Source organism: Mus caroli, unplaced genomic scaffold, assembly GCF_978045245.1.
Source record: "Mus caroli unplaced genomic scaffold, Mus_caroli_1 scaffold_8, whole genome shotgun sequence".
In the NCBI taxonomy this organism is placed as follows: domain Eukaryota; kingdom Metazoa; phylum Chordata; class Mammalia; order Rodentia; family Muridae; genus Mus; species Mus caroli.
The window spans coordinates 112049405-112065565 of record NW_028227263.1 but is presented as its reverse complement, the minus strand read 5'-3'; the positions used below and the strand labels follow the sequence as shown (position 1 = coordinate 112065565).

Sequence of the window (16161 nt, the reverse complement as noted above, 5' to 3'; positions counted from 1 at the left end):
GAAGGCAGATAGGGTAAAAGCACCCAAGACGGTGCCTGGCAACCCCCAAACAGCACAGTATCACACATTCTGAGGCTTAATTACATGGTCTTGTTTTGTAAATTGTCATCCTGTACCTGTGTGCAGCTGTGGGGGCTTTTCAAAGCCAATGCCGTCCATTAATTCATTAAACCCACACAACGCTTCTATTTTTAGCGTTTTACTGTAGCTCCCTGAAAACATATGTCACGCTTCTATCAGCCACGATTGCCCCACTTTCCTGTTCTGTTTTCTCTTCTAATTTCCCCGCCCCTAGGAACCTTTAGCATAACAATGCTGGGACCATTTTCTATTAATATCAATTTTCAGATTACAGTAATATGATGTCTGTTTCCTAATTTAATTAGGTGATGCCTGTTATTAGTTCCCACACGCTCATTATTTCTCATTGAACATATTTCAATGCACGAAAGCAAAGCGAAGCTCTGGCTGCAGACCCCGGGGTGTCTTCTACAGGATGTCTTGAAAGCCCCCTCTGTCTGCAGAATGGGGGTGGAGACTCAGGAAGTGGGGATCACACAGAGGAAGGACATATTGGGAAGCCACGGGCCAGGGATGTTACAGGAATGGTCTAGGCTCAAGGGAGACAGTATTAGACAGAACCACTCTAGCTGTAAACACAGGGTGGGTCCCCCAAAGTTAGGGGCTTCCACGGAGTGTGAGAAAATGGGTCTTCTAGGACTCCCGCAAATACACAGAAGAACTCAAGGAAGGGTTGCGATAGCTAATTATTTTTAAAGATTTTTTTTGTTGTTGTTTATGTGTGTGTGTACGTGTGTCTGAGTATGTGCAAGTGGATGCAGGTGCCCATGTAGGCCAGAAGAAGGCGTCAGATCCCTGGGAGCTAGAGTTACAAGAGACTGAGCCATCTGACCTGGGTGCTGGGAATTGAGTTGAAGTCCTCTACAGGAACAGCAAGCACACATAACCACTGAGGCATCTCTGCAGCCCAGATTGGTTAAAAAAAAAAAAAAGGTTTCCCTTTGGTATTGAGAATTGAACGTAGAGCTTCATGCCTTCACACATGCCAGACAAGTGCTCTACCCCTAAGCTACTCCCCAGCACCCTGTTACCTTTGGTTTAGAGACAATGTCTCACTACATTTTCTAAGATAGACTTGAACTCACTCGGTAGCCCAGGCCTTGCAATTGGCCCGCTTCCACCGTGATAGTCTTAGAATCATAAGCCTGTGCTACCAGGTCCAGCTTTGATGGTAATATATACCAAGTGTGTATGCCTGAGTGTGTTTACGTATGCTGCGTGCGCCCAGGGAACCCCAGAGGCCAGGGGCAGTTGTGAGCTGCTGTGTGAGTGCTGGAAACCTAACCCAGACCTGTAAGAACACTAAGTGCTGCTAACCATCTCTCTCGCCCTGATGGTTGATTTTGGTTATCAGGTTGGGATGGGCTCAGAAACATACTTCTGGCTGTGTCTGGGAGGAAGATTCTAGAACTGAGAAAGGAGGGAATACCCGTCCTACACGTGGGAAACACCGCCTCATAGTCAGGAGATTTAGGTATAATAAAGAGAAAATATCAGCTAGTCCAGGCGTGGTTCTCTCTCTGTCTCTCTCTGTCTGTGTCTCTGTCTCTGTTCCTCTGTCTCCCTGTGTCTCTGTTCCTCTGTCTCCCTGTGTCTCTGTCTCTCTGCCTTTCTTTGTCTCTTGGTCTGTGTCTCTGTCTCTCTCTGTGTGTCTCTGTCTCTCTCTCCGTGTCTCTGTCAGTCTCTCTGTCTCCGACTGCCCACTCACTCTTTCTCCCGCCTAGCGTCTATGAAGTAAGCCGCTCTACCACACCCTTCCCACCACAATGGGTTAAGATCTTCTGAAAGCTTGTTCACCTGAATCCTCCCTCCCTTGTTTCACTCAGACATTTTTGTTATAGCAACAACGAGCTGACTAACACAGGCTCCCACTCCAGCACCACTGGAAACCCCAAACCCACCAGGGCTTGAGGGCTTGAGGGCTCTCCTTTTAGCACTTGTTGGCTGATGACCACAAAGGGCTCTGTGCCCACTCATCCTTCTTTTCTGGTCTCTGCCCAGCTGTCGGGTTTGCCCTTCACACCACAATCTGAACACAATGTGAATGGAGTCCTGTGTTACACAAAGGGCCATCTGGTATTGCTACTCTCTCACCTAAGTGTGCCTCCAACGGTGTACAATGAGCCTTCCTCCTGTTGGACAGTGGGGACTGAGCTGGCCCAGGATTCCTGGAGTTTAAGTGTCAGCAAGGACAGGGCCTCACAAGTGTGGAAGGAGCAGTTGACCTGGTCTCCCCACCCACAGTTCTGGCTGGGAGAACCTGGCTGTGTTATATGATGCATAGGGGCATGCCCCAGGAGGCCTGAAAACCTGCAGAAGCTGTTCTCTGAGGTCCCAGAAAGGTGAGACGAGAGAGGAGAAGGTATCCCCGCTGAGCCGTGGGCGGTGTTCAGCAAGTTTGAAGATGGTACAGGTCTATTGTTTAGAAACACTGGGACCTGAGAGTCCCAGCCCGGCTGATTTTTGCAATGATGTATTGCCAGCTACTTAACAGGATGGATCACTGCAATTACATGTCACTTCTGATATTCACAGTCACAACAAGGATGTGTCAGCCTCACAAGGTTTAGAGGAAATATATATGATGTTCCGCAATGCTGTTAGAAAACGGCTTCAGGAAACAGACTCCAGAGGATTCCAGGAAAATCCACCTGTTTGGGGAAAGCAGCCAGCTCCGTGGAAATGGGAGGGGCTGGCTCCCCAGACCTGGGAGGAGTGAGAACCGTCAGTATCCCAGCTCTGAGGGGGCAGGGTTCAGCGCTAAGGTCCAGGTGGGCTGTCACTGTGCTTTGATGGACTGGCTCAGAGTTCCTAGGCTGCTACCAACTGTGGATCATTCGAGGCTCCCAGGGGACGCACTGGGACAACAAGTAGTCTCGGTTGAAACCAGATGGACCTGGAATTGTAGAGTGGCCCTCAGTTCCGAACAGACAGGACCACGCCCCCTGGTAATGTGGGACCCAGAATGAAGGCCATGCATGGTCTAGCCAGCACAGCTTTGTCTCTGGAGGACAACACGGGAGCCTCAGAGTCAGTCAGACACTAGGGCTTTGGCTCTGTAGACTTGGGCTGAGATGTCTTGGGTCTGAGGGTCACTTTCATGTCTGTTTGCACCCCTCACCCACCTCAGGTTGGCTGGATCTTGTGAGATCCCTGCACAGACAGGTGCGCACAGGTCTCTCCTCTGCTGGTAAACCCAGAGACCCACAGGTCATGATTCTATCCCAGGACAGACAGAGCCTGATTCCAACCTTGGCATCTAACCCAACAAGGAACATGGGCAGGGGCTGGTTCCAGAGCAGAACTCTACAACAGCCCTGGGACCCCAACCTCAAGTAATAAAGAGGACACAGAGGCAGAAGGAACCTTCCCATGACCTGTGGGTGTGGAGACCCTTGATAGAGAGATTACAGAATACATCCACACATGCTGCCCAGGGTCTCAGCTTTCCTAAGCCTGAAACAGAACCTATGACTCCTGCCCTTCCCTCTCAGAGTTACCCTAGAAAAGGACCCTTCCATCTGCATCTGCTACAGCCAGAAACCCCAGACATCTTCCTGTTCCATCTCCCCACTCCCCCCCCCACTAGGTCACCAACTCTGCTCACACACAACGCGCCTTGGTATCTGATACAATTTGAATCTGAAAAATTGCCCACAGGCTCATGTTCTGAACACACTAGCCACAGCTAGTGCCATTGTCTTGAAGGCTGTGAGGCTTTTGGGAGGTGGGTCTGGGTGTTCTAGGGTAGACTTTTAAAGGAAATATATGTGTCTATCTTATTCCTGGTTTACTGTGGGGTGTAGTGACTACACCCCGCCCCCAACTACAGACAGAGACATTCTAGGGCTTGTCCCTCAATAATGATTTGAAAGTCCCCGAGAGTCATGAACCAAAAAATGAGCCCTTTCTCCCTTAAGTTGTGTCTGTCAGGCATTTTGTAGTAGTGATGCAAAAATAACTATTACAAGACCTGGAGAGATGGCTCTGTATAAGAGTGCTGGCTGCCTTTGTCTGCAAAGGACAAAGGACCAGCTCTATTCTCAGCACCCACTCTGGGCAGTTAGTTTATAACCAGCTGTAACTCCCATCCTAGGAGGATCTGGCACCTTCTTCTGGCCTCTGTGAACACTGTATACACATGGTACACAGACAGAGAGGCATGCACGCGTATGCGCGTGCACACACATACGCACACACACACACACACACACACACACACATTTTAAAACACCAGCCTTTCTCAAGCCAGACATGGTTGTGCATGTCTTTAATCCCAATACTCAGGAGGCAGAGGCAGGCTGCTCTCTGTGAGTTCGAAGCCAGCCTGGTCTACAGAGTGAGTTCTAGGGCAGAGCTACACAGTGAGACTTTGTGTCTCAAATAACACAAAACATAAAACAAAACACAAACACACACACACACACACACACACACACACACACACACACACACACAACCCTCAGCATTAGCTTTCTGTTTCACTTGTAAAATCTCTCCAAATCAGATCCTGGATCTAGGCTCAGCAATAGCACAGGTAACTAATGCTGTATCCCTCCTCATCACCTGCCCTAGGCTGTGGTCCCATCCGCTGTATCCCATGTTTCCACATGTCCTGCCCAGGTATGTCCTGTCATCTTCATGCTCCCTGTCCCATGCAGCCACTAGAATGTCACAGGGACTTCTATAGTGTCAAAGGTCACAGGTATAATATGCCTGTGATGGTGCTCGACGTGTGGTCAGAGGCTGGCAGCACCTATCTAGTTGCTCTTTCTGTGACTGAGCTACTTAGTGACCACTCAGCACACAGTACAAGAAGCCATGTGTTGTAAGAACCACACTAGGGTGCCTACAACTCTGGCACTCAGGAAAGAGAGGCAGCAGGATCTAGTTCAAGGCCAGCCTGGTCTACTAGCAAGTTTCAGACAAGCCTGGGCTAGTCTGAAAAAAAGAGTCCATTCTCAAAAAATAAATAAAAAAAAATTCTTTGCTTAGCATGGACTTTAAACATGGTAAATGCTCTTGTCAACATTGGTGGCTTTTTACAATGAAATATTCTTGTTCTAAGCAGTGATTTCCCCAGGGTACCACACAGACAGGGAAGCCATCAGTGGCTGTCCCTACATCTAAACCAAAGGCTGTCAACGAAGGGATAGGACTGTCTATGGAACCCTAGTCACAGCTACTCCATTCTGGGAGAGAGCAGAGAGCCCTGAAATGTAGGGAGAGCCTACTTTAGGAAAAGCCACTCTGTCAGAGCCAAACAATAAAGAACTTGGGCTGGTCAGATGGCTCAGCGGGTAAAGGTGCCGGCTGCCACGTCTAATGGCCTGAGTTCAATCCCCAGGGCCCAGAAGGAGAGAACTGACTCCTGCAAGTTGTCCCCAGACCTCTACATGCGTACCATGTCATGTGCCCCACCCCTGAATAAATAATAAATGCAATTTAAAAATTCTAAATGACTTATTTATTTATTTATTTGTATTTTTGTGCATTGGTGTTTTCCCTTAATGCATTTCTGTGTGAGGGTATCATATTTCCCTGAAATTGGAGTTACAGATGGTTGTGAGCTGCCTTGTGGGTGCTGGGAATTGAACCTAAGTCCTCTGGAAGAGCAGCCAGTGCCCTTAACCACCGAGCCATCTCTCCAGCCCCCAGTAATTTAAATTTTTTAAAAGAATTACGTAAAAGGCATACAACAGAATATGCATGACAAGGTGTCCTCCCTCTCTCCCCCTCCCTCTTCCCTCTCTGTCTGTCTGTCTGTCTGTCTGTCTGTCTGTCTCCCTCTAAGGTCTTGCTTGCCCTGTACCTCAGGCTGGTCTTGAACTCACTCTATGGCCAGGGTTAGCCCAGACCTCTCGATGCTCTTGCTTCAGTCTCCCTAGTGCTGGGACGCCAGCCTGCACCGCCAAGCCTGACACTATTTTTTCTTGTTCCTCCAATCAGCCCGTCATTCCACATTCACCTCAGCTTCATGGGTCGCTGGCAGCAGCTTACCTGGTCCCATTAAGACAAACTCCATCCCATTTAAGCAACGAGGAAGGAATGATGGAAGGGGGATGAGGCCTCCCTGTGACCCCTGATGGAGGGACAGATGGAGGTGTGACCACTGGCAGCTCACGGACATTACAAGAGGGCAGGAGGGCAGGAGCTGCCTGGCAGGAGATCGCAGAGTCACATGTGAACTCTTATTAAAAAAGCAAAGGGAGGCCAAACCAAATCTATAAGTGCTTGCTTCGCAAGGTTTCCCCAATTGTATGTAGAACACAAAAAATAAAGGACAAATAACCAAAATTAATTAAGACTGCAATGGGAACACCCTATGTGACCCATGGCACAGCGTCCCGAAATAAACAGGGAGAGGCAGAAACTTACATGGAGGGAGAGATTTAATGGATTCATCAGGAAACAGCATTGTGTGGCTAGACCTGAATACTGGGTAAGACACATGTGCTTATGTCTATGAAATTGTAATTACATTTCAACACTAACTAGACATTTGAGTCTTGAAAATAATAACAAAAAAAATTATCGTAGAGACTGGCTGTATTGCCCAGGCTCACCCCAAACTTGGAAACTCTCCAGCCTCAGCTTCTCAAGGATTGCCTGCTTAGCTGTTGGATGCCTTTAAGGGCCTATAAGATGGTGGGATGTAATGTTAAGAACAAGAATCCTTACCATCGGAACTGAGAGCCATTGAAATATTTATGTGTGAGTTGGGTCAATATCTGGCGTGGACTTCAAAGCTCAGATATAGGGAGAAATACGATGAGAGGGAGAGATGGGGCTGCCAGCCTGGCCAGGCTGGGGTGCTGGGGGCAGGCACTTGGGGTTCATTTTTCTATCATCTCAATCTTAATTCGAATAATACAAAGCTCGCAGAGAAAGGCAGTGGCTGAGATTGTATGCCAAAGTGAATGCAGACTCGGCCTTCTGAAGTCCTCAGAGTCACTGTGCTGGGTCTGCTCTCCCCAGTCTGGTCTTTTATTTGGAGAAGGGTGAGCCTTGCATCAAGGGTCAAGAAGTGACCTTCTGGGATGGTCATGTGGCTCAGTGGTAGAGCACTTGCTTAGGATGCTTAAGGGCCTGGGTTCAAACCCTAGCATGTGTTCCTAGCTAGGGAAGCACTGGAGAGGCTGCAGCAGGAGGGTTGTGAGTTTGAGGTTAGCCTGAACGACATGGTTATACATGGTCACACGGATAAAGGAAGCAAAGCATAGAAATAAACATACCGGGAGCAGAAGCTCTGGCCTTAGGACCTGCAATTTCGTAGACTGGAAAATAATTGTAATTAGATAGGTAGAATTCTCTGGTAAACAAGAAAATCTAATCTTAGAATGAAGGTTAGCTAGTGGGTGCCTATCTGTTATCATCTGAATCTACAGTCACCCACAGGCTCATCTTCTGAATGCTGGGTCTCCAGCTTATGGCCCATTGTGAAGGTCATGAGGGCTTTAGAAGGTGTGGCCTGGCTAGAGGAAGCATGTCACTGGAGATGGGGCTCTGGTCCATGCTTTCAGCTTCCTATCTGCCAGCACGGGAGGAGCGGGCTTTGCTTGTGGCTGTGGCCACGATGCTCTCCTTACCCTACTCAGGATGGACTGAAACCAGAAGCTATGACCGTTGTTTCTGTGAAGTCCTTAGTTCTGTTCCAAAGGGGCTAACTTAAAATATAACATTATTTTAAAAAGAAAACATGACCCACTGTGGTGCTCTGAATAAAAACAGCCTTCATAGGTCCATAGGGAGTGGCAGTATTGGGAGGTGTGGCCTTGTTGGAGTAGGCGTGGCTTTGTTGGAGTAGGTGTGTCTCTAGTGGTAGGCTTTGAGGTCCTATGTCTCATTTTCTTCCTGCTGCCTGCTGATCCAGATGTAGAACTCTCGGCTCCTTCTCCAAAACCATGTCTGCCTGCAGGCTGCCATGGCAAAATGGACTAAACCTCTAAAACTGTAAGCCAGTACCAAATCAATGTTTTTTCTTTTATAAGAGTTGGGGTGGTCATGGTGTCTCTTCACAGCAACACCAACCCTAGCTAAGACACCCACCTTACAGAAGTTGGTAGTTCTGTAAGATTCTGTTTGATGCCCTAGCCAGGCTGAGGTGGGCTACCTGGCCCCGAAGAGATTCAGATACGTCATAGCTAACTATATCTGCCCACTTGACACAAACCCAGAGTCACCTGGCAGGAGGGACCCTTAACTGAAGAATTGTCTCCATCAAATTAGTTTGTGTCCTTTGTCTGTAAGGCATTTTCTTAAATGCTAATCGATGTAGGAAGGCCCAGTCCACCATGGGCAGTCCCATCCCTACACTGATGGATTTGGGCTATACAAGAAAGCTAACTAACATGAGTCAGACAGGGAGAGCGCCAAAAAACTTCATTCCTCCATGGTTCCTGCCTTGAATTTCTGCTTAACTTCCCTCAGAGATGGACAGGGACCTGGAAGTTATAAGATGACATCCCCCTAGACTGCTCTGTTTTTCATGGTGTTCATTACAGTGACAGAAAGCACCCTAGAACAATGTGCTTTCAACATTAACAGTAACTGTACAGCAAGATCTGATCAGTGATGGACTTCAAGAGCCACAGGCACAGACGAAATCCATCCCCTTCCTTTCTCTCTTTCTCTCTCTTTCTCTCTCTCTCTCTCTCTCTCTCTTTCTTTCTTTCTTTCTTTCTATTTTTTGTTTGTTTGTTTTTGTTTGTTCTTTTTGAGACAGGGTTTCTCTGTGTAGCCCCGGCTGTCCTGGAACTCACTCTGTAGACCAGGCTAGCCTGGAACTCAGAAATCTGCCTGTTTCTGCCTCGCAAGTGCTGGGATTAAAGGCGTGTGCCACCATTGCCCAGCTCATTCCTTTTCTCAAGTTGGCTCCTAGGCATTGATCTGCCAGCCTCTCCGCTCTGCCTTCTCAACGTTACAGAATCCACAGAACTCACACCCTTAGTCCCAGAAAAGTTCATACCACGGTGAAGATTTTCCCTGTGTTGTAGTCCCCTCTGAGTGTCCCTGGCGACAGGACAGACTTGTAGTCTACACCTCCTGGGAACTGAGACTCCCAGTGAGAGGGCTTGGTCAGGGCTGTCGGGGGCCACCCGGCACGCAACTTGGCGCATACACTTTGTAAGCAATGGTTTCCAACAGATAAATGTAATCAAGGTTTATGTGTTCGGAGAAGCCGACAGGATGGGGTTGTTTCACTTGAAGGATCAGAAGAAAATTGTAACTAATGTTGTGGAAAATTACTTTGATATTGCTTTCTTGGTACCGAATCACAATTAGGCTGCTGCGAGTGGTACAGGGAAGAAATAAATGAATAGTAACAAATCAACACAAACAGCTTGTGTCAGGAGCACTTCGCTCAGGGAAAGGAACGTAAGCATTACTTAAAGTTTTATGACTGTGTTTGGTGTGATTTACATAGACCAGCAGGGTTGCCCATCACGTAAGCACGGGTGAGCGTGGCTCCCCTACATCTGCCAATAGAACTTCACAGTGAAGACCCACCCACGCACCTCACCTTGCTCCACCCACCACAGGGGAATGCTCCATGGCAGTCCCTCACCCTACAGTCTGAGGGTCTGAGGTTCAAGCGCCTCTGCACCACACTGCACCACTCTACCCAGGAAATCCCAACCATACTCTGGTTCCCACCCATCTGTAACTCACACATCTGTGCACTTGGACAGCTGTTTCAGAGCAATGCTAGGTAGAAAGAGGGACAGAAATCCAGTGCCTTCGAAATTAAGGGTTCTGCTCTACCAGCTGGCTGTTGGCATGGCAGGGCATATCCCAGGATCAACAGAGCAGAATCTCACCTGGCAATAGATGACCTATCCCAGGAAGGGACCACAGAGGGACCCTCCTGACCCAGATGGGCACCATACATAAACTTATGCCTTTTCTCCCTGGCCCCTCCCACAGTGCAGACATCAGATGGCTGGATCCCTGGCCTGTGTGTGCACCACAACCACACACATTAGGGCACCCACCAGAGGCACGATTCCTTCTAGCCGTCTTCAAGCTCCCTTGCTGTCTAGTTTCTTTTTGCACAGACTACACATAGTCACAGGGACCATTTAGTTCCTGTACTGTGATGGTTCTGTCCTGTGGGACCCAGCTGTGCTGACTCAATGTCACTAGCTATTCTAGAGCTCTCAAGAGGCTACAAAGTCCCCAGAGGAGCCAGCTCAGTCACGCACACTCGCTTCCTCAGAAGCTGGGAGAAGCTGGACCCATTTTTGACAGCCGCCAGCTGTAGGGGTTGACCCGGGTGTGCGTCAGCACAGTGGCTTACCCACTGTTTCTGGGGCCTGCAACTGAACTGGCTTCTTACTCACTGTGATGAAAGAGGTAACTCATCAGCCTCCCCACCCCATGCAGGGCTTCTGGCAGCAGCTGCCGGGTTTAGGCAGGATTCTGGGCTTTATGTGCGTTTCTTCCTGTCCTCTTGAGACCTGTGGCCTTCAATCTGGGCTCAAGGCCACACTGTATTGAGGTTCAGAGCTCCAGTTTGCAGAAGCAAAACAATGAAGCGGTACAAAGTGGGCGAGGAGCTGAGTTGGGGGAGCTGGGGCTAGTGCTAGGGAAAGAGCCCCTGGCTGGAGGAGAGCGGGCATCCATCCCTCCTGTGCTTCGGGGTTGCAAACCGGAGTGTCACAGGACGCCATCCATTTAAACCTCTGACGTGTGCGCGCATCTCTTTCATCTTGTTCCTGCAAGCAGTGTGTTCATGCACATGTCCCTCGAGAGGAAGCACACCTCTGAGGGCTCCTCACAATAGATCTCTGCTAGTGCTGTGGCCTGGAAGCCAGGTTTCCTCTTCTTCTAAGCAGATTAACCTCCAGCCTCGGGCTCACGCCTGTGACAGCCAGCTTCATCATATTTGGCATCAAGAGCCCCGGAGACCCTCCTCTATCTGCCCTAAGTGTCCCACATGTTCCTCTCACTGACTGCACCCCACATCCCCAGCAGACATTAACTATTCCAATGGGTCAGAGGTACAGAGGAAATGTGTGTGTGTGTGTGTGTGTGTGTGTGTGTGTGTGTGTGTGTGTGAGCCTCACAAAGCCAGCATGTGATTTAATTTCTGTCTCAGGCCAGAGGGACCAGGTTCGAGAGATCCCCAGAGCTGGACAGGGAAATTGAGTCATACGCCAGTCATGAAGTTCATGAAGATAATCGGGTCAGAAGAAGAAAGGCTCCTCAGATGCCACCAGCATGTCCACCACCCAATAAATAAAGTAATTAATTCATGCAACAGAATTATTTTTTGAGCTGGGATTTCACTACATAGTCCTGGCTGACCTGGAACTTACTATGTTGACCAGGCTGGTCTCAAACTCAGAGATTCATCTGTATCCGCCTCTGCCTCTCAAGTGCTGGGATTAAAGGTGTGCACCACCACACCCAGCTATAAGAAACGTTTTCAAAAGAAGACATGTTCGTCTGGGTCTGGTGGTGCAGCCCTATAAGGCCAGCTACTCAGGAGGATAAGGTAGGGTCATAAGTTCAAGGCCAGACCATGAATCAAAATCAAAGTAATGAAGAATGATCAAGGGGTAAGACCCTGGGTCCAATCCCCAGTGACATTTTTTTTTTTAAATAGAAAGGCGTTTATCCACTGGTATTCAGAACAATGTGGAAGATATCCCGAGAGTTGGCAGAATTTCCTGAGTCTGAGATTCACTGAAGACAACAAACTGGCTGACCAGATAGGCAGCCTCTTCATCGCCCACACCAGGGGCTGCTCAATTGCTATGGAAGCCAGAACCACAGCCTTGAAACTGGTGGTCTGACGCCCCCACACTGACACCGACGCCTACTAGGAGGAAGCCAGAGCCCTTTCTCTGTTTACAAGGGTTACCGTTACCCAGCCCCAGCACACCAGGGCCATCAAGAAGGTCTGCATGCGGCCCGCAGTGTTAAGGAGCAACCTCGGGGCTCACCTGGAATTTGCTGGGGGCTGAGCTCTATAGGGTCCTGGAGGCTGATGAAGAGGAGCAGGCCCGCAGCTCCAAACAGCAGGATGGACGAGAACATGCAGGCTAGCCGCATCGTTCCAAGTCGTGGGATCATCCGGGGCACGCTCCGGGGTCACCTCTTGGGTGTAAAAGGCACGTTCTTCCCTCATTATCCACACCAGACATCCATCAGGCTGGGGTCTACAAGACGGAAGGGAAGAAGCAGGTTTCAGTTGCAGGATATCAGCGGACTAAGGTCCCTGTCACGTGACATTTACTTACCTTCTGGATTCCTCTAACCCAGCTGGCGCTCTCTCTCTCTCTCTCTCTCTCTCTCTCTCTCTCTCTCTCCCTGTCTGTCTGTCTGTCTGTCTGTCTGTCTGTCTGTCTCCCCCTTCCTCCCTTTGGACTGGGACTCATTATGCAGTCCAGAGGGGTCCCAAACTCACGATCCTCCCACTCCAACCACCCGAGTGTTGCAATTACAGCCATTCACCACCATGCCTGTCCACTTTGGCCTTCTGAAGCCCACAGAGGCTGAAGGGGGTTCTGTTGCTCCCTGCTCTCCTCTGCTCTCCCCACAAGGGTTTCCTGTCTGCACCTGCCATAAAGCCACAGAGAGGCACATTAGCTCACTGTTGGGGGAAGCTAAGGGTGGTGAGAGCCTTGACTGTCACAGGTTGTAATCGGTAACCACACCCCTGCCCTGCCCAGCTCTGTGAGCCTCCCAGTCAACACCATGCTCCCTCCAGAGGCTGCTCACATCCCTCTCTATCCCTGTTTGCTCTTCTGGCCTCTGAAGACTCCACGCATGCACACGAGTTGTCTGTCACCTCGGTTCCACCACAAGAACAGAAGAAATGCCCTCCACGCTCTAAGTACAAGTGAGTTGGACCAAATTATGGATCAAGATAGGCAACAGCCCAGGGCTGGAGAGATGGCTCACTGGTTAGGGACACTTAGCTGCTTTTTTTTTTTTTTTTCCTAGAGGACCTAGGTTTAGTTCCCAGCATCCACATGTCAGCTCACAAGCATCTGTTCCAGGGGTTATGGCGCCCTCTTCTGGCATCTACAAGCACTGCATGTACATGATACAGAGACATACATAAAAGTCAAACATTCATACGCATAAAATAATACAACTTACGTGGTTTTTTTTGGGGGGGGGTGTTTTGAGACAGGGTTTCTCTGTGTAGCTTTGGCTTTCCTAGAACTCACTCTGTAGACCAAGCTTACCTCGAACTCACAGAGATCCACCTGCCTCTGCCTCCTGAGTGCTGGAATTAGAGGCATGCACCACCTCTGCCTGGCAACTCTCTCTCTCCCTCTCCCTCTCCCTCTCTTTCTTTTTTAAAAACAGACAGGCACACCTCACTTTCGTTTGAGTCTGAAATGCCCCCCATAGATTCCTGTCTTTGAACACCTGGTCTCCTGTTATTGGCAGTATTTTGAGAGGTTGTGGGGCCTCACCCAGGCCTGTATGGGCCAAGTAAAGGTGAGAGGACAGAGGAAGTCCCCCAGACATCTGTTGCAGATCTACACAGGCGGATCCCTGATGCTCACAATGTTCTACCTACATCCACAGCATTGCAGGGACTCAAATTCCACCAGGTATCCAGACAGATGGTCTCAGAGGGTTTATTACTGTCCCACTGCTGTGATAAAACACTTCACGGAAGCAACCTTAGGAGAGAAGCGCCTGGGCTGGAGAGATGGCTCAGAAGTTAAGAGCACTGGCTGCTCCTCCAGAGCCTCTGACTTTGATTCCCAGCACCCACACTGCCGGGCTCAGCTTTCTGGCTCCAAGGGATCCATTGCCCTCTTCTGGCCTTTGTGGGTACTGCATGCACACGCTGCCCTGGGAAACAACCTCATACATAAAAAGTAAGAAAAAGGAGAGAGTGCACGGGGACTAACTTTTATTTCATCTCTTTTTGTTCGAGGGTTCAATCCAGTATTGTGGTGAAGGTGTGGTAGATCTTCCCTACAGGTTCACCAGTGTACAGCAGGATGCTGGCCTTACACACTGGCTAGACCAGAAGCAGTAAACAAGGCTTAAGCAGGGCTGGGGGTGGGGTAGGGGTTGATCCTTAAAGGCCTGTCCATAAGCCCATTTCCACTGAAAGAATTTGCAAGGATCTTGCCCACCCCAGCACAGGGCAGTGCCAAAGGAAGCTGATGCCACCCAGGGCCACAGGGCCCAGAAGACCCTCCCCACCTCCACTTCCACCCCCACCCCCGCAGCCTGCAGACTCTTAAGCAGAAAGGGAAGTGTGTAAAGTCCTTCCCTGCCCTTTTCTTGCCCAGAAAAAAATTCCCAAGGACTAGCCTGATTCTCAGCAAAGCTTAGGAGCTGAGAAGTATAAATTCCAGCTTGGGTTTCTCCCCTCTGCAGTCTCTGTAATTATTTTTTCACTCAGTTAACTTTAATTAACCTGCCGCAGGCCTCTGTGCGCCTGCCTGGTGCTGGGCTCCCTGGACTGTGTGGAGCAGGTGGTTCCCACGACCTCCCAGCTTTTATGTTTGGGGAGCAGCAGTGTGGGGGCTCAGTTTATCAGTAGAGCTGGCTCTGGGGTTTCTGAGCAAGCCACGACCTCTGTGCAACGGGCTTGCCTTAAGAAAAGACTGTTGCTGCCTGTCAATCAATGAGGTGTGGAGTAGGGAATTCTATCTTGCTCATAGTGTGCCCAGACTGAGAACCACAGAGTCTCAGCTCTGGGGATAAATGGTATATCTCACGAAGCCACAGATGCATCATTTAGATGTGAGGACTTCCCACAGGTCAGTTTCCATGTAGACAGATGCTCAGAGCATGCCTGGTGCTGTTTCCCCCAGCACTACCTACCCTGTGAGGTCCACCAGTCTGTCTCTGGATGCTGAGGGAATGTAAGGGACCAGAAGGGGCGGAGCTATTCTCTGTCACCCTTAGAAACTGCTTGTGACCCTGCCCTCATACCCTCAGGCACTATCCCCTCCCCCCCCTCCCCCCCAGCAGCTGATACAGCCCTTTAGGACACTCTAACAGTCTCAGGAAGGAGTCGGGATAGGTAAAAGAGACTTTTCACAGTGACGCGGCAGAGAACAGGCTTTCAGAGAGAAAGCAGGGGATGATGCTTGAGCCCTTTCTAGGCATACTGACACGCTCACCCTACCTGCAGCCTGGAGCAGGTAAAAACATACATGCCCTCACCCACACCATCAATGGCCAAGCCATGTCTGCCTCCTGAGCCAGTCACCTGAGGCCAATCTGGCTAAAAGTCTGCAGCCTCTGGCATGAGGCTACTTCCTACAGAGGATGGGGCCCCAAGGCCCGTGTCTTAAGGGCTTGGTTCCCAGGTAGTGGAAAGTTAGAAGAAGAAGGAACCTTGCTGGAGGAAGTAGGTAACTGGGGTGGGCCCTTAGGACTATCTTGTCCCTGGCTGCTACCTCCTCCTCTCCCCTACCTTTCTTGCTCTCCCCTTCCTGTTTGTCACAAGATCAAGATTCTCCTTCACTACCTCTTCTCACTCCCCTTCCTGTTTGTCACAAGATCAAGATTCTCCTTCACTACCTCTTCTCACTCCTGTGATGTTCTGTCTGAGAACATAGGACCAAGCTGCTATGGATTGAACCCTCTGAAACCAAGAACCAAATCAGACCATTCTTCTTTACCTTGTCAGGTATTCAGTCAAGTAACAACAAGAACAACAACAAACCAACTAATATAGAGGAAAAGATGAGGAAGGGAAGAAAGGATAAGCCACTCCCAGCACAGAAATGCCTTGGGAAGAAGGCCAACAATGTTCCATGGTGTCACCCTTCAGTGCTATTTGATGGATAAAGGAAGGGACTTTAACCGTGTAATCATCACCTTGCTTGTCTCCAGCCTGGCCCCGCAGATGTGGCTATAGCTGCCTTGTCCCCTCTCTTTCCCCATCTGTCACACGGCCACCATTTAGAGGCACTGCAGACTTCTGTCAACAGCTAAAGGGGTTTTGCAATTGTGTCCAGAATCTGCTCACACCAAATCCATTCATGGAGGCAGAATGCAGCTCCTCCTGGGCCTGGGATCCAGGAGAGGAGGCAGGAGACCCAGCTGTACAACACTTGCCATTTCTAAGGCCCCCGAGACCAT

The 16161-nt window shown here is 49.6% G+C and overlaps 1 protein-coding gene across 1 annotated transcript in view; it reads right to left on the bottom strand.

Annotated features, from left to right (window-relative positions):
* Nucleotides 1–16161, bottom strand: part of Chst8 (carbohydrate sulfotransferase 8) — a 139613-nt gene that overhangs the window by 62438 nt on the left and 61014 nt on the right. Inside the window, exon 2 of the mRNA XM_021168549.2 lies at nucleotides 12033–12248. Coding sequence (XP_021024208.1) covers nucleotides 12033–12162 — 130 coding nt within the window. The 5' untranslated portion in view covers nucleotides 12163–12248. The remainder of the gene's footprint in view (nucleotides 1–12032; nucleotides 12249–16161) is intronic.